At 31.2% G+C, this 19351-nt stretch overlaps 1 protein-coding gene across 1 annotated transcript in view; it reads right to left on the bottom strand.

The window, feature by feature from the left end:
- Nucleotides 1-2061: 2061 nt before the first annotated feature.
- The window catches only part of LOC106465425 (ovostatin-like), a 102649-nt gene continuing 85359 nt past the window's right edge, over nucleotides 2062-19351 (bottom strand). Inside the window, exons 32-35 of the mRNA XM_022393322.1 lie at nucleotides 16340-16375; nucleotides 14859-14981; nucleotides 3375-3671; nucleotides 2062-2118 (exon numbers count right to left, since the gene is read on the bottom strand). Coding sequence (XP_022249030.1) covers nucleotides 2075-2118; nucleotides 3375-3671; nucleotides 14859-14981; nucleotides 16340-16375 — 500 coding nt within the window. The 3' untranslated portion in view covers nucleotides 2062-2074. The remainder of the gene's footprint in view (nucleotides 2119-3374; nucleotides 3672-14858; nucleotides 14982-16339; nucleotides 16376-19351) is intronic.

The following is a 19351-nucleotide window of genomic DNA, read 5'->3' as shown; positions in this document are numbered from 1 at the left end:
TTTTACTGAGAAGAAACTCTTAATTAAGTTTATTAAATAAACTTTAGGTTTAATATATCTATACATATATATTTATAGAAAATTATATTTAAACAGTCAAGCAAAATTAAATCAAAAGGAAGGACTGCCGTCCAAACAAAAATTAAATTAAAGGTGTTGCATAAATTAAAAGGATTCCCAGGGTACAGGCTATAATGTGGGATATAAAATGTGCCCTGGGTTTTGGAGGTGACTGAAAAAGTAGTACCCACATTGTGGTGGGGATACACTGTCTATCAGTCTTAATCTCCATTCACCAGTCTCACATGAAGAAATTCATAAAATAAAATAAAATCATCAAAAGAAATAGAAATTAGGAGAGTGAGATGTGGGTCCTCAAGATCACAACATCCCACATCTACATCATCCTTCACTGCCTGCAAACAGTTGTGAGAAAGTGACTGTTCTCCAAAGTAAATGACGAAAAAAGAAATAAATAAATAAAATATGAAATAAGGTACTACCACTTTGGGGTAAGTAAGATAAACTTACCTCCTGAGGTTGGCATTTTATCCCCCATTATAGTAGTAAAACACTAATTAGTAGCACACATTATACTAATTATACAAATTATACTAGTATAGAATACCAAACAACTTTTCTAAACTAACTAGTATAACTCCCAACCACCACCCATTAAATCCACTGTAACTACAATTTTAAGACTCTACACAAGCCTATATATATGTGATAAGGTGTTCATCTGCATAAAAGTAGTGCCAAGATCTTTAAATAACCTTATTAACAACTAAAAATACTTATCGGAAACTTTCAGCAAAATCTCCTTAATTTTTACTTTTATATATTTATTTAATAGATTTTTATATTTCTCACATAATATTTTAATCATTTTATTTAGAGTTTCTTGATTAAATCCATTGAATATTAATTTCTGCATCAATATTTCAACATTCATAATGAATATTGTAATTTATTACAAATTTTACAAAATCTCAGTAATTGTGAAGTTAGGCAGAAAAAGTTAAAATTGTAACCCTATTATCTAACACAACACCTAACAAGCTCTCATCATTGTGAAACAATCTCAGTGTTTTAGAAAAATATTCTAATTATTAATATTCTTTTCTTGTCAGAGCTTACAAAGAGGCATCATTGGCTTAATTCTCTTCCTCAAAAAACAAAAATTTATGTAATCAAATAAAATTAATGAACCCATCATAAATTATAACACTTCTTTTCCGATTCTGTTTACTATATATCTATAACTCAAATGCACATGTTGTTATAAAATAAAATTTTAGCTTTCAAACAAACAAAACTCAATATATATTCCTTTGTTGAAATTAAAATATTAGATTGACTGAATAAAGTTTATTTATGATAAAATGCATTTGTTTAGACTCACCTAAAACATATGTCCCCTGGGAATGTATCAAATAATCAAATGGTTATAAATTACTACAATTTACAATTTTCCTAAAGGTTACACAAGAAACTTACTTGAGGAAAAACTAATTCTGTATAAGAAGAAAAATATACAAAAAAATTATTCTCATCAGCAAATTTTATTTTGTAATAAAGCATGAGAGTGAAGTGAGATTCATTAATATTTTACAGCAACTTCTCTGCAATAGAAATTAGGTAGAAAGTTTTTTTTATCAATTTTGAATCTGAAGTTTGAAACAGAATATCACACAACTGAAACTGGCAAACAGAGGTTAAGACTGATAGATGGTGTATCCCCACTGCAATGTGGGTCCTACTTCTGCACTCACCTCTAAAATCCAGGGCACATTTCATATCGCACATTATAGCCTGTACCCTGGGGATCCTTTTAACTTATGCAGCATCCTTAATATAATTTTTGTTGGGCTTGTTTTTGTTTATTTATATATATATATATATATGTATATTTGTATCTATGTTTTTAAAATGTGAACTTTTACACTAATAATATTTGTAAATGTATGTTTGTAAAACATAACATATCATTATTATGTTACAGTTATTTGAATTCATTCTAGGAGATTCACAAAAATGAATGTATTTAAATTGTCAGAAAAATTACATATGATTACTTACCTGAACCAGGAAGCGTCTTGATGTCAATTTGGAGAACTATGATCAAAATATCAAGAGATTTGAGTAATCTTGAAACTCATGTTTTCATTAAGTTGAATAATATGCATAGAAATATTTCTGTATAACTTAAAATGTTTTATCAAATGACTGTAAAGACATCGAAACAATAAATAACTTAACATAACCTATATAAAAATGTATGCAAGAATAAAATAAAACTAGACCAGGTTTCAATGTTTAAATACCTCTAGTTGTCTTTCAACCATTAATATTTTATCATTTTTCATAGTAAACCTAAAGAAAAGCCATAAACTGAAATCTGAGAAACAAATTATTTATCGTTAAATATGATATTCATAATTTAACTAAAATCATATATAGCTTGGTTTAAAGCACATTTTGTATAAATACTTGAAAATTACCTTCCTAACACACAAAGTATCTAATAGAAAAAAAAAAACATGACATACTTTTTCAATACAATTAATCAAACTCACACCAAAAATGGATCACATTAACAAGTATTCAGTAATGTTAAGTGAGATATAAGAAATAAATTTATTGTGTATTGTTTAATGACAGTAAAAAAGGATTTTAACAAAATATTCTCAAAAAAGTAAACAGATTTTTCTCATTTGCAACTTGTGCAAATGGTACTCTTTGAGAGCATACAGTCAGCAAAATTTGAAATTGTAACCATATTATCTAACACAACACGTAACATGTTCTCATCATTGTGAAACAATCTCAGTGTTTTAGAAAAATATTCTAATTCTTAGTATTCTTTTCTTGTCAGAGCTCACAGTTAGACATCATTGGCTCAGTTCTCTTCCTCAAAAAAGAGAAATTTATCTAATCAAATAAACTTAATGAACCCATCGTAAATTATAGCACTTCTGTATAAGAAGAAAACCATACAAAAAATTATTCTTATCAGCAAATTTTATTCTGTAATAAAGCATGACAGTGAGGTGAGATTGATTAATATTTTCCAGCAACTTCACTGAGATAGAAATTAGGTAGAAAGTTATTTTTATCAATTTTAAATCTGATGTTTGAAAAAGGATATCACAAACTCTCAAACTAGAATAATGGTGTGAGGCTGCCTTAAATTGTAGATGAAAATACACTATTTTTACATTAGATGGTTGCGTTATTATTCCAATAAAGAATTATGTACAAATGGCAAAGCATTTTTTTTTATAAACTTAAAAAAGAAGGATAGTAAAACTATTTTAATAGTTATTTAAATACAATGTAGGTCAACAATGTTTTGTTATGCCTGAACTTACTGAAATCAAATGTACAAATAATTTCTTCCAATCTATAGTCTATGTCATGATGACAGTTGAGACAGGAATAAGGAACTGAAGGACAACTTGGAGATGGTCCAGGTGGAGGGTAGGGTACAGGTGGAGGGTAAGGTACAGGTGGTAGATAAGGATCACAATACTTTAGTTTCTTTTCAATTGTTCTTTCATTTCTTGAGTTATAATCTAGAAGATAGACTAGGTCTGTCAACTGCACAGCATCATATTTGTAGCCAACTTTGCTCCAAGGACCTTTCACACTCAGTAAAATATAGAGACCTGAAAGAAATACATTATTAAAGTATAGTGTAAACAAATTCCAGATTATTAAGTAAAACACAATATTGCATTACATTATTTAGAAAAACACTACGCTATATGAATAATAAGCATTGTTTTTTCACCTTTCTCAACCTAAGTAAGTCAGTGGCAAACATCAACTTTCAGTGTTAAGTTTCTCTATTATATAAAATGTATGTTGGTATGTTTAACTTTACTTTGTAAAATAATTTTGTGTACCAGCCACTTCTGGTAGTTACACAATACTCATAAGTTTATACAAAAATGTACAATTATAGCATAAATTTTGACTTTAGTAAATTATCATATATTAGTACTTTATAGAATACAAGTATCAACATGAGATTGCAGTATGCAAATACTACATATCTTACTCTCTTGTAATGTATATTTCTTACTTTTAAGCCTTTCAAGTTCTAATTTTGGAACACTCTCAATCCACTTGTAAAACTTTAGCCTGAGCTTTGTTCAAGGTTTGTGGTGTGCACAGAAATTTATAGGGCAGTGCATACAAGACAATAGTTCTTTGTGGTGAAGAGAGATGAGTAGCACTTCAGAAACTATATTTTTAATTGATAGTTAGATCTTCTTCAGATGTGAAAGTTTTTAAACTTACTAGTTTTTATGTAAACACAATCTGTGTTTGAATTGTTAACATGTGGAATTTAAAAGTTAGGTTGTAAAGTAAAAGATAATGCTTCACTGCATTACGTAGAAAAATTCTTAGTAATCTGACTAAACAGCATTGATCTTTTCAAAATTACTAATTTAAACAGATCAATTCTAACACCAGCTTTTCATAAAACTATACATAAAATGCAAGTTGATATGTTTAACTTTAAACTTTATAAAGCTTTTGTGTACCAGATTCTTCTTGTTGTTATATAATAGCTTGTAGTTTATTGTTGTTTATATTACTTTTAGAGAAAGGGAAAAAAGTGTGGTTGCTTACTGATGTCAGGTTTTATAGGGCTGGATTCTTTACAGTAGGTATCTGTGATTTACTAATGATAAATTTCAACACTATATGGACAGCACACAATCCACTTGTTTTAAAATGTTATATTCAAAACAAATCAAATGTATGTACAAAAATTCGTTACACTACCGGTTGTCACAGTTGTATCTAGGTCTTTAAATAATTGTCTCTTTTTTTCAAAGTCCTCATAGGTGGGTTCAATTACTTGAGAACACCCTTTGACAAGACAAATTATTTTCCTCTATCTCTGTTATTACAATACAAGTTGTGAAACTCATTTTAGAAATTGCCCATTATGGCTAGTTCACACACAGTCTAACTTCACTTTTACTTTTACTTTCACTTTCACTAACTTACATTTACAAACTTACTTCTTAACTTGGTCACCAATATACATATATATATATATTGCCTGACTGAAGCCTCAAACTTTCTACCAACTAAGAGATGTTATGATTTAACAATACTCAATGAAACAACAACAAAAAGTTAGAAGATTCAAATAATGTGACATCAATTCACAACAATTGAACTACACAAGAAATTATTCATAAACAGTTATGTAAGAAAACTTGCCATAACTAATGCTTCTAAAAACAACTTACTTTAACATTTGTGCTTTATTACTATCTAAATCATAACTCTTTTATTAAATTTAAATGAAACAATCGTGTATGTCTAACAATAAGCCCTTCTTCAAGAAAAACATTTGCAATATTTTTTTCCACTATATACAAAGACTAATTTCAGTTCATACACAAAGTCTCCTTATATAGTCTGTACTAAAATTTACAGTTCCTTTGTTGGTCTCTCATTGTATATGGCATTGGGCAGGACTTCATCTCGACTGGATTACTGGTCGTAGTCTCGATCTTGTGTTGCCACGGGTCTGTATTACCTGTACTATCTGTGAAGATGTCTGTGTACTGGCACAGTAGATTTTGTAGCTCTTTCTTCTGCTTGCCAATCAGTTCTTCACTTACGTTGATGTCCTTGTATGTCTCATCTCCACCTAGTGGTCTTAGGTCTAGTAGGTCTTCCTCTTCTATGACTAAGGAACTCTCTTTTGGTTATGCATCTGTGACAACCACACCTGCCATGTTTACCTGTGCCTCAACAGCTGCACCTATTAGGTTTTTCTTCCCTTTCAAAGTACCTCTTCAACAGACTGGCATGGTAGATCTTGGTTTTTCCTGTCCACTTTCACTTTACAGCCCATTCTGTTGACCACATCCTGAATTTCAAAAGGTTCTCTCCACTGCAGGGTGAGTTTGTTGTTATCCATACATAGCAGAACTAAGACATGTCTGGCCTTGAAACATTGATCTTTGGCCTTCTTGTCATAGAAATGCTTCTGACTGCCTTGAGCTGCATACAAGCTCTCTCAAGCGAGTTGACAGGTCTCCTTGAATTGGTTTCTGATGTCTAGCATGTACTGTATGTGTTCCTCACTTCTGATTTTTCTTCTCCTGTCCACAGCTCTTTCAATATCTGCATTGGACCTCATAATGATCTTCCTTACAATAACCCAAGGGGTGAAAATCCTGTACTTGCTTGTGGGACTTTTCGGGAAGCAAATAATACTTTCTGCAGGTATCTGTCCCAATCACATGCTCTCTCTTGGCACATCTTTAGCATGCTATTTAAGCCTCCACTGACTCTCTCACAAAACCCATTATGTCTAGGGTTCTATGGGGTAGTAAAGAGCTAATAAAGTCCACAGCTACTCTGCTGAATGGCTCTTCTATGAGAGGCATCTCACCCAGTGGCACCTTGGCTACTCTCTCTCTAGGTGTTGTCCTTTGGCAGATGTCAAATGACCTGCAGAATCTGGTCACATCTTTGACTTGCACTTATTGGAATGTGCCCTATTTTATAACTAGCACTGCATCTCTTCCCCATTCTGTCTTTTGACTTCTTGTCACCTTTGGTGGTATCCTGTTTCTGGTCAGCTACCCCTGGTTTTGACTTTAAGTCGTTATTCTTGGACTTGCCAGTTATACTCCCTCCATGGGCTTCTATATACTATTGTGCCAAATTGATCATCTCGTTCATGCCTTTTGGTATTCTCTCCTTTAGGAACAGTGACATTTCAGTTGAAATGTTCACATATTAGTAGATCTGCCAGTCCTTCAAAACTATTTTCACACTTGGCCATGTCAGTCCACCTTGTGAAATATTACTGTACATGTGCTACAAACTGAAATACAGTTTCTCCAGTGTCAGGTTTGACTTCTCTGAACTTCCAGGGAAAACCTTCCTCAGTAAGTTCATAATGTTTCAACAAGGCCATCTTTAATTTGTCCATGGCATCTTCTGATGTCATGCCTGCATACACTTGTAGGCCTTTTTCTGTGAGAAGTGGGCTGAGATTGACTGCTCAGTCACATTTGTCCCAGTTCTTACTTTGGGTGAATCTTTCATATCTCCAGGAAATCATCCATGTTGTCTTTCTCTTCATCAAATTTAGGCAGCTTGGGTCAGCTGGCCCTGACCCCATTGTCATTCTTGGGTCCATCATCTTTCTGTTGGGTGAGCTTAGCAATCTCAATTTGTGCTCTTATTCTCTCTATTTCCAGTCTCTCCCTTCTCTCTCACATTTTCTTGTTTCTCAGTTTGTGCTCTTATCCTCTCTATATATATTTCCTTTGCTTCTTTCAGTCTTTCTTCCTCTCTTCTCTGCCTATGCTTCTCTCTCTCTAGTTCTTTTGTTTTTTTTAACAAACCCTCATAGATATTCACCATCTTTAAGCCCAAGTTACTCACCTCTCTCTATCCATTTATCAAAATCAGTCAACATGGATATATAGTATAATTGTAATCTCTACACTATTTTCGTCATCACTACAGTTGGGCAAATATAGGCCTACTTCTGCTGTCATTCATGTCTTCTTTTACCGCCATTTACCACTGTATAATCCTGGCTGGCTCTCCAATGACAGGTTTTTATACAGACCATGATTCTTTACAGCAGGTGTTTGTGACTTGTTGGGGATAAATTTCAACACTAAATGGACAGCACACAATCCACTTGTTTTATGTATTCAAAACAAGTCACACATATGTACGAACATTCTTTACACTATCGATTATCACAGTTGTATCCAGAGCTTTAAATAATAGTCTCTTTTTCATCAAAGTCCACACAGATGGGTTAAATTACTTTAGAACACCTTGTGACAAGACAAATTATTCTCCTCTATCTCTGTTAGTATAATACAAACTGTGAAATTTGCTTAAGAAATCGCCTGTTACGGCTAATTCACACACAGTCTAACTTCACTTTTACTAACTTAGATCTTAATTTCGTTGTCTATATATATATATATATATATATATATATTGCCCAACTGAGGCCTAGAACTTTCTATCAACTAGAAAACATTATGATATAACAATACTCAATGAAATAAAGAGAAAAACTTAGAAGGTTTGAGTAACATGATGTCAATTCACAGCAAATGAACTACTACACAACAAATAAATCATAAACAGTTATGTAAGAAAATCTGCCATAACTATCACTTATAAAAGTAACTTACTTTAACACTCATGCTTTATTACTATCTAAATCATACCTCTCATATTACATTTAAATGAAACAATTGTGTATATCTAACAATAACAAACTTGACTAAACTCAGAGACTTGGAATCTGGATTTTGGAGAAACAGTTTGTTTATTCCAGCTTGTAGAATGGTAAAGTTCTAGCTTTTCTGGCACCTTTTATATATATAGCTGTTTTTACAGTCAGGTTAGATACCTTTTACTTTAATTCAAGAACATAGATTAGGCTTAGCTTCTCACTCTTAAGGTCAGAACAAAGTATTAGGATCAAATTCTTATATCAAGAAAGTAAATCTTGTCTAGGCTAAATGTTTAGTTTGACTCACTACATCTAGATGTCAGATCTCTATTTTTAACCTAATGGGAAGCTGTCCAGACATTGATCTGTTCATGGCAAAGGAAAGTAGTCAACACAAGTTACCATGTTCATCCATCTAAAATTAATACAAACTTGGGTGTACCTTTCCTTCTTTTTGACACTCACTACTGAAGACTGTATGATCCTATCCTTTGAACATCCCCTGTATATAAATGCTGGCTACATATCTAGTGCTCTAGGAAAGTCTACAAAGCAGTTGTTTAGTCAACAGTTGTCTGAGCATGAATGTTGCTAAGAGGTGAATGGATCTTGTATTGAGACTATGGATCAGTCTTTAGCACTGAGTAGTATCTATGGATTTTGAAATCCCTGATGTCCACTTAGGCAGTAATTTGCAAATAAAAATGCTCTTAGATGTATCATCTCATTTGGAACCTATTTGAAAGTAGCTATGTTATCTCTCCTCATAAGTAGTATGGTTATTCTCTTGTCAAGTGTTTGCCTAAGGGGGGGGCATTTGCCTAACATTTTTGAAATATCAAAAATGTTTCCCACTTTTTAAAAACCATTCCCTTTTGCCCCCCCCCCCACTTTGTATTGCAAGATAATATAATTGTAGCCAAACAGTGTTATTTATTTTTACATATCAATTGTTGTCATGATAATTGAGACTGGTACACAGCACTATTATAATGTGATATAACATGTCTACATGTACAATACATTATGCTGTTCAGCTAAAGTTTTCCCAACTTGTAATTAGAAAAAAACTAATTACGTTTTCCATAAAACATTTTCCATTTTTACTAGCTCTGGCTTAACCTGACTTTCTATACAGAATTAGAATAACAATCTCACTGAAATATTGGGTTTAAAAATCTGTAATACCAGTATTATTAAAATGAAGCTTTATAGCCTAGACTTTTTTTAAATAAATATATCTAATGCATAAATTATGCAGGTTTCATGTTCCTGTTCAGAGTTATAATGGCTAAAAACTAAATTAATAAAATAGTGGAAAATTTAAATTTATTAATAATAATTGACAAATTTATTAAAAAAATGAAAAATGGACTGCAGTAAGCCTAATCACAGTTAATTTTTAATTTTTAGTATTCAACAGGATAAACCTAAATGCAAGAAATGTTGCAACCAACCTACCATAGGCCACTTTTTTGGAATTGGTCCTACAACTTCAAAGTAAGCTGAGGATAGTATGAAATCTGCAGAACTGTCTGGACCATAAATAGATAGCACTGATCTAGGTGTTAATAATCCAGAACCTAGTACAAATGGAACTTCACATCTTATTGATAGGCCTACCATAGAAAGTGACGATTAAATAGAGTTGGAAACAGCAAACCTAAATCTATTGCCTCCTAAAATAGGAAATTGGCCACTTCAGCCTCAATTATTCAATTTTCCAAAAAGACGATATGGGACATGGATAAAAACTATATCAAAAAGATGATTCAAGGGTGATTGGCTCTCTGCTTGGGGGTGGCTCCATTATGATTAGTCTGATGATAAAGTGTATTGTTTTACATACATCAAGAAGCATATAATGAAGGAAACTGTCAACAAAGGTGATGAATCCTGCATTTATATTCTCTGGGTACTGTAACTGGAAGCAAGCCATGTCGAATAATAAAGGTTTTAATAAATATGCCACCTCTGATTGCCACAAAAAAAAGCAGTAGAATGTCTTTTAATAATTTGAGAGAGCACAAAAAGTTTAGTAGAAATGGCACGAAATCTTAGTGAAATAAAATGTCAGTCAAATCATAAAATGCTACTCGATATATTGTCTAATATTCGTTTTTTAGCTCGACAAGGTTTGCCTATTAGAGGCCATTGTGTAGAAGGAGAATCTGAAATGATTTAAATTTTATGCAATTGCTTTACTTAAGATCTGAAGGCATTCCAGAAATTAAGGACTGGGTTAGAAAGTGTATTGACAAATATACAAATGAGATGAGGCAAATTCTAGCTCTAAATATTTTGCGAAATATAGCTTTATCTGTTCATAATTCTCAATTCTTTAGCATTGTAGCTGATGAAACAACAGATATTTCAAAAAAAGAATAACTTGTACTGTGCCTCAGATGGATAGACAGTGAAATGAATCCTCACGAAGACTTGATAGAACTCCATGTGTTAGAGAAAACTAATGCTGCAACAATAATAGATGTCATTAATGATGTTGTAATCCACCATATGATTTTATCTTTAAGTCAATGCAGAAGCCAATGTTACAATGGCTGTAGTACCATGGCTGGTCAACAAAATGGAGTTGCAGCCAATATATAGAAAATTGAACCACAATATTTATACAATTATTGGACACTCTCTTAATTTAGCATGCTGTACACTAAAGCACATGAAAGTAATGAAAGATTCTATGGACACTACATATTAAATAATAAAACCGGTTAAAAAATCTCCAAAACAAGATGCTAGATTACAATTAATACTTAAGCCTACAAGTGAGGAATCTGAAAACAGATGAACTGGAATCCATTTACTTAGTCCGACCAGATGGACTGTGTGAGTCCAGGCACTGAAGAGTATTTTAGATAATTTTGACACCCTTAATGAGTTATGGGACTGGTTTCTGTCTCAGCCATTAGATAATGATATGAAAGCAAGAATAAGAGGAGTTCAATCTCATATGACCCAGTTTGACTTTTTTTTGGTTTGATAATGGTCAAATGTTTGTTATGCCATGCAGATAATTTAAGTATCAATTTGCAGAAAAAAGACACATCTACTGACGAGGGTCAACCTTTAGCAAAAATGATTGTGAAAACACTGCAAAGCACGCAGAATGAAGAACAATTAAGTTTTTTTACACAAATTGTGTGCAGAAAGCCAAAAAAATATATTCAGTTAATGATTCAAAATTTCCATGTTGTAAGACGGGATCCAGCTCATTTTGAGGAAGGAAAGGCAAAACATGAATACCCAAATTCACCAGAGGATTATTATTGACAGATTTATTTTCAGGCCCTGGACCAAATAATAATGGCACTCTGTGACATGTTTGAACAGACTGATTTTAAAATACATGTCCATTGTGAACAGCTTCTTATTAAAGCAGCTCGAAAGCAGGAGTTTGGCCAAGAACTGCTACAGGTATCAGAATTTTACAAGTTTGAATTAGAAACCCATCTTGAAATTTTTTCTGTGAATTTTCCAGAAGAATAAGATGTGAAAATGCAAGAAATATTTGATTATATTAAAAACCTTAGTGAATCTAAAAATGAACTGATTCATCCTGTAGTAACATTGGCTAATATAGTTCTCATAATGCCAGCAACTAATGAGAGTTTTTCAGCACTTTAAAAAGAATAAAAAACTAATTGAAATCTACCATGTCTCAATCTCATTTGAATCACGTAATGATGTTAAATATATATATATATAAGGAAAAAAGCCATTTCCTTGTCTCTTGTTGAAACAGCCAATGAATTTGTATTACATTCACCACATTGTTTGGAACTATTAGGAAAATTCACAGATTTAGACCTAGCAGGTTCATCAGTTTTGAAGAAAAAAAGGGTGACTATTACCAAGTGACTTCAAGAGATATTGACTTCAATGCTTTACTAAATTTACTAGACTAAGTTGAAACAGTTTTAGCTGTATCTTGTGTCTAATAAATATATTATCTATTAACCCATCTTTTCCTCAAGTTAATGTCTAGCTATATGTCACATACAATGAAGTAATCATAATAATACTTTTGATAAAATCACTTTTGACTATTAGCTCAAAATTCTCCTGTAACTTACTAATGTATTTTACATATATATGGATAGTATTTCATATCCAGAACTCTCTGATATCCATCATTAGATTCACTATTTAAAAATAAGTACAGGTGTAGTATTTTATTAAATTTTTATCTTTTAATTTCAAGTAACAGAAAATATCTCCTCTCATAATCCAATCCTTTGAAAGCATTTTGACCCCACTGAAGCCTTGGGTGCCCCCCTCCCCATTGTTTTATCTGTGTGATGCCAATGGTTTGGGTGACAATAACATACAGCTCTGACAATTTTTAGGTAGTAAGAAATGGTGGCAGATCTATTTATATGACTGCTAGGAATATTAAACCTTTCTTTTTCCTTCAAGTCTATGGCCTTTCCTAGTAGCTAGAAGAGAGCTGACCTCCACATATCATCTCTACTCCTCCATGATTTCCTCTGTCTTGAAAGAATTTTTCCTCTTAAAACCACAACATAACATGTTATCAAGAAAATAGTTTCTTGTAAGGTCTATACATTCACCAGTTATCTGGTAAAAATTTTAACAAAATATCTTATTTGTCTTTAACATACATAACAGTATAAGCCTTCCCATAAAATATTTGGAGGGTGCCTTCATATGAGACAAGAATCTTGGTTATTAGGTTGTCTTTTCCTTTATTCCCTTTGGATCAAAACACTTTTTCAGTTCCTCCATCAATGTGCTCTGCTTGTTTTATTCTCAAGTTGACAGGTGATGACAAGGTCTTCTGTTTTGCACTTTTCACTATCAAGATAAGCATCTGTGTAGCTGAGGTCTTGATTCAACCTTCACAGTTACTAACTTGTTAAAAATTGGTCCAGAAACTGTCCAGGTCTTCTTTAGCAGTCTCCCTCTCCCTACAAGTTAGTAGAGTTACAGCTTTTTTATTTACTCAAGCTGGACTAATGCTTTTATCCCTTCATTAGGTTGCCTCTCAAAGACCAAATCCATCATAGACTCATAGCTATAAAAATCTTTCCACATTTTACTACAAATAACAAGTTAGAGAAATAGTCATATATGTTTTGGCTAATGATAGCAACTTTGTTTTAATTTTTTGTTCTCTCTAAAGCAGATTGTGGATATACAGTGCAACACAATAGGAATATCAGTAAAATTAGAGAAGAAAAAGACCCTGACTCTGCTCTCAATCTTTCTCTTTTAAAACATAATGTGGATACATAATGAAAAATATCAGGAAATTTGGTAAAAGAGAAAAGTATTGACCTTATCAAAAAAACAATTTTACTTTTAGCTCTTTAATTTATTGAGTTTTCAAATTTAATACAGCTATGAATATTTTTCTTAGTTTATATTTATCAAAAAGACAATTTCTTTTTCCAGTATTTCTAATACATTTTTAACTTTTGTAACAAAACTTTTCTAAGATCATGTATGTATTTGTAAGTAAAATCTTTGGAACTCCGTATAATTCACACTTAGATTTTCAAAATATTTTCAACTATATATGCTATGAAAACATTATATTACTTATGAAAACTATCACAAAAAAATTGTAAAGAAAAACTGACCCACACCAACTTCTTCAATCAAGATTTTCTTTAATCTATACTAATAAAATTAAAACATTTGTTTGTTTGTCTGAAAACTACTCCATGGTCTTTGGACCAATCTCAACTAAACTTGGTAAGATGATACACTGGACCATGGGGCACATCATAGGTTGTTTATTACTCAGCCCCACCAATCTTCGGATACACCCACAGAAAAAAAATATGTTTGTTTAGTTAATGACTCTACAGTTTTGGACCCATTTTTATTTGTAAATTTTTCTGTTTTAGTTATTTTCTTGAATTTGTTTTAGTTTCCTTGGAAAATTTAGTTTTTTCAATAAAAATGTCAACCATTCTCATTTTTTTCCAGGAAAAATGGCAACCAAAGCACAAGATCAGACCCTTTAAGTGGCAGGGCTACATCTGAAAACCCCTTGCTTTTCACATGGTCAATTCTACACTGGATGTTCAATAGTAGAATCACCAAGAAATCTCCTTATTTTGGTTCAGGAAGAAGGAAGAACTTCTAATGTGGTATATCAAGAAGAACTCAAGGTATCAACAAACACTGAGGCTGTAGAGAGGAATTAGTAAAAGTAGTAAAGTAAAGTAAAGTAAATGTAATACCATTTCTGTAAACTGAATAAAGTAAGTGTGAAATAAAATAGTTATGAATAAAGTATATGTGAAATAAAATAAAATATGTGTGAAATTAATTATGCATATAAATACAAGTATATGGTTTAATTTATGAGTTCAAGCCCTACATTCAACTGTTATGCCCACGGACATAGGTTAAGCGCCTCAGCTTGTAATTAAATTAAATTGGAAAAATTCATAATAAAAAGTCATCTAAGTAATAGAAAACGTTCATAAAACCAAACATAATAAAATTCAGATCTGAAATGAAGGTGGGATTTAAACATACATGAAATAATTTGTTTTTTGCATAAGTAAGTATATTAAGTCTGAAGATTAATCTATGAACAGCTTACCAGTTTTAAGCTGCTTACAATAACAGCCCTCCCTCACATGGTAACTGATCTGAGATTTAAAGTCATCTTCATTTCCCCTGTAGAATTTGACAATCCCAAACTTGCCACATGAAGCCTTGTTACCTATAAACAACAAATGTATTAAAACATACTTCCAGTCATAAGATCTAGAAAAATGGATATCTATGAACAATTTAATATTAACAAAAAAGAAAAATGACTTCTATATCAAGAATATGTTTTATAAACAAGCATTAAAATAATAACTATAAACATTAATAATGTTGCCTGGAATGGGTTTTGTAATTTTAAAATGTAATACTTATTCTAAAATTGAAAATATCCAGGTGGAATAAGTTAATCTTTTGACTTTTCATTAATAGGAACACAATATTAAAACAGCTTATAATATTATTTTTAAAACCATATAGTTTATCTCTTTAAATAACATATCTATATATGTATTTATTTAAAATATCTAAAATATATATTTCTGAGTACATATTTGTAATTGTGATGAAACAAAATGGCAGCTATAAAAATCACCCATTTAAAACCACCTTTAAAATGTCAGAATATTAATAATAACTTTTTCACAGTATTGACTAAGCAAAACAAAAGCTTATTATACTTATAAAGGCACCTAAATCGCTATATACATGTTTATGGAGTGAATAAAAATTTAACTATTTCAAACATTTTCATATAAGTAAGTAAGTAAGTGACTTTTCCAGACAAACATACAGAAAAAAAATGACAAATCTTATCACTCTAATTCTTTCACAGAACTCTTCCGTCTGGGGTCCCAGTGATTCCTTTCTTGTGTCAAAAAGGATTCAAATATATATATATAAAGTGGACGATGCACTACTTTGGGCATATAATTAGATCTGAGGGTAGGCTGGTAGAGGTCCTGATAAGTAATAAAATTGAATCTGGTATACATGCACCCCATGCTTGGTATTGCTGGAGCACAAAAATATAGTTAATAAAAAGGAAACATACAAGGGATTCATATGTATGTAATCTCGCTAACTATAATAATACAGAAAGTTTTAATGCTACAAAAAGTATTGAAACAAGAAAGTCAAAACTACAAAATCAGAGTTACTTAAAATTTAAAAAATGTAATCCCTACTTTGGCTCAGACTAACATAATTACAGTGATTTGAAACAAGAAAGTCAAAACTACAAAATCTGAGTTACTTAGAGTTTAAAATTTTTCATCCCTACATGGGGCGAATCACTGTAATTATGTTATTCTGAGCCAAAGTAGAAGTACATTTTTTTAAATTTTAAGTAACTCTGATTTTGTAGTTTTGACTTTTTGTAGCATTAAAACTTTCTATATTACCATGGATAGCTAGGTTTTTTTATACTTATAAATCCCTATTTGTTTTTATAAATTTTAAAAATTTCTTACTATACTTATATATATATATATTTTTTTTTAAATGGAAAAATTACACATGCTAACTTACCTACACCAGGAAGTGTCTTGATATCAATCTTGAGAACTAAGGAGATAAACATATCAAAAGGTTTGAAATTATTTTCGAACACAACTTTGTACTAGATTTAATACTTTGTGTATAGAAATATTTTTGTTATTATCAACTATATATTAAAACATAAAAAATATATAACTGAACAGATACAAAAGTTACAGTACCCTACAACTAATGTATTTACATTCTACATAACTTCAGTTTCAGTTACCTTGTTCATATTTGCATGCTATTCTCTAGATCTTTAACAATTTGACTTTCTACAACAGTCTTGTATAAAATGAGATGAACTTTGAAAACTAAGAATTTAAAATATGCATATTTTAACAATAGATATGAAAACCGATAAGTCTTTATATTTTTTGTCTGATACTTCAAAATTATTATTATACATTCTATATCTGTTTACTTGTAAAAGCATATAAATTTAAACAGTTCTTGGTGATAATTGTCTTATACCCAAAACCTTTTGATAAACAAAGGAAATATTTTTTAATAACTTGACCATACTGAGAGTCAGAAAAATATGCTACAAGCAACCATACATAAGTTGGATGAAAGTGATTAATATGAATTAGTTAATGAAGATGGAGAATTTTTTACATTACTATTGTAAAAACAGAGAGAATTTTATTCCATGTTTGAAAGTTTAAAAATCAAAAGAATGACTGTGTGTGTGTTTTACTTATAGCAAAGCCACATCAGGCTATCTGCTGCGTCCACTGAAGGGAATCAAGGCCTTGATTTTAGCTTTGTAAATCCACATACTTACCTTTGTCCAAGTAGATGAACAAAAGAATGACATCAATGGAAATATACATTTAATACTATTTGAAGTAGTTCTGCAAATAATATTTGTATAATACAACTTGAAAAACATACTTTTTTGTAAAAAAGATTTGGCAAATTTCAATAAAAAGTTGCTTTATCTACTAATTTCTGATAAAATATGGTTCAACTTTTAAAATATCTGTTGAAATTTTACAATATTACAATGAGAAATTTTGCTGTTCTTGTTTTATGCTGAGAAAAATTTGCAAGTACATAGTTGTATTGTCAAAATTACTACTGATTTTAAAAATGAACATGCTTTGATGCTTTTATTAATTCATTTGTCATGCTGATTTCTTTAAATGGATCCATGTCGTTGTTGTTATACCATAACATCTTAAGTTATTTTTAATATAAATAACTATTTGATGTAATATTTCAAAGATGTAAACATTGATTAAACACATGGAATTTTTTATGAACTATCCTAATAATATTAGCTTAATTGACATCACTTATAAACTTGGCAACAGTTATTGGATTAAGATTTTACATAAGTAATGATTAGTAGAAGTGTTTGTATGAGAGTGGTTAGATTAGTTAATAAATGGAGAGCTGGAGACCTCAGGTGCAGAGATATAAGAGATAGACTTGTTCTTAACAATTTTTTACAATATTCTCTTAAGTTTTTAGTGCAAATTTATTAAAGAATAGAATTTGCCAAATTTATTTCTGTCAAATTCGAAAATGATCAGGATTTAGCCAGAAGAAGATCAGGGGTTCAGTCATCATTGTATGATTGAAGTAGATTTTGTATGGTCAGCATCTGATAACATTATGCTCCAAGCTGAGCATATGCTAAAGTAACAGCAATCTATCCAGTTCTGGCCAACTGCCATCCCAAGAACACAAAGTCTCTCAACAGTATTTAATTACCCTGTGTCTACTGGGAGAGCAAAGAAAGTAAAATGGTTCTCTATGCCAGTGACTCACTCTGCTCCTTACCTTGGCAACCAAATGATTTAAACTTCAATTTGCTTTCCAAAACATAATAAATATAGTATGAAAAATAATAAATAAACCCAAAATTATATTCATGTAGCCAGTACATAAGCTAATTATGTTTACCACTACAAATAAATGTAGTTAATACAAAATTTGTACATAACAACCACCTTGACAAGAAAAAATTATAAGGTAAAATATTCAAAGTTACAAAATAGTTTACTGCACAAGTTAAACATTCTTCTAAATCAAAATTACCAGATAACAATAGGTATACTAGGTGAGTGATCCAGTAATTTTGACTTCACTTCATAAAGACAAAGTTATAAATCCTATATGTTCCAGGGCCACAGCTTGAAAATATTCCTTTATAACATAACATAAAATTTTGGGACAACATGGGTCTATTGGTCCATCTCGTGCTGTTCCATTTTCTAAACTAAACTAAAACTATTAATAACTAAATTAAAAAAAAAGAAAAATCAAAGCCTGCCTTTATCATACATATATTTATCAAGCTTTCTCTTAAACTCACTTAAATTTACTGCCTTCACAACATCTGAGGGCAACCTATTCCTAAGGTCAACCACCCTGTTAGAAAAAATAAAACTGTCTTAGCTGAAAATGACTCCTACCCTGCCAAAATTTATATTTGTGTCCCCTAGTCCTACTATTCTCACTGTTAAGTATGAAGAAAGATGATGCATAAACACTATCAATTCCCTTTACAATCTAAAACACCTCAATCAGATCCCCCCCCAACTCTTCTTTTTTTTCAAAATAAAACAATTCAACAGATTTCAATCTTTCCTCATATGACAACCCCTCCATCCCAGGCACCATTCTAGTAACCCTTCTCTGAACCATTTCCAACAATTCAATGTCTTTCATAAGGTAAGGAGCCAAAGACTAAACACAATATTCCAAACGTGGCTAACCAGTAATTTATACAATGAAATTATAACCTCTTTAGACTTGTATTTAATATTTCTGTAGATTTAACCTAAAATCCTATTTGCCCTACCACTAGCAACAGCTCACTACTTGGACATCTTTAGAGACTGATTGACTATTACACCAAGATCCCTTTCCTTCATAACACTATTAAGATTATTCCCATCCAAATTATACTTATAATTCAAATTATGCTAACCCACATGCATTATCTTGCATTTATTATAATTTAAACCTATTTGCCATTTATTTGCC

The sequence above is a fragment of the Limulus polyphemus genome, unplaced genomic scaffold (assembly GCF_000517525.1).
Source record: "Limulus polyphemus unplaced genomic scaffold, Limulus_polyphemus-2.1.2 Scaffold1940, whole genome shotgun sequence".
Lineage (NCBI taxonomy): Eukaryota > Metazoa > Arthropoda > Merostomata > Xiphosura > Limulidae > Limulus > Limulus polyphemus.
This window is presented reverse-complemented; position numbering and strand designations above follow the sequence as displayed.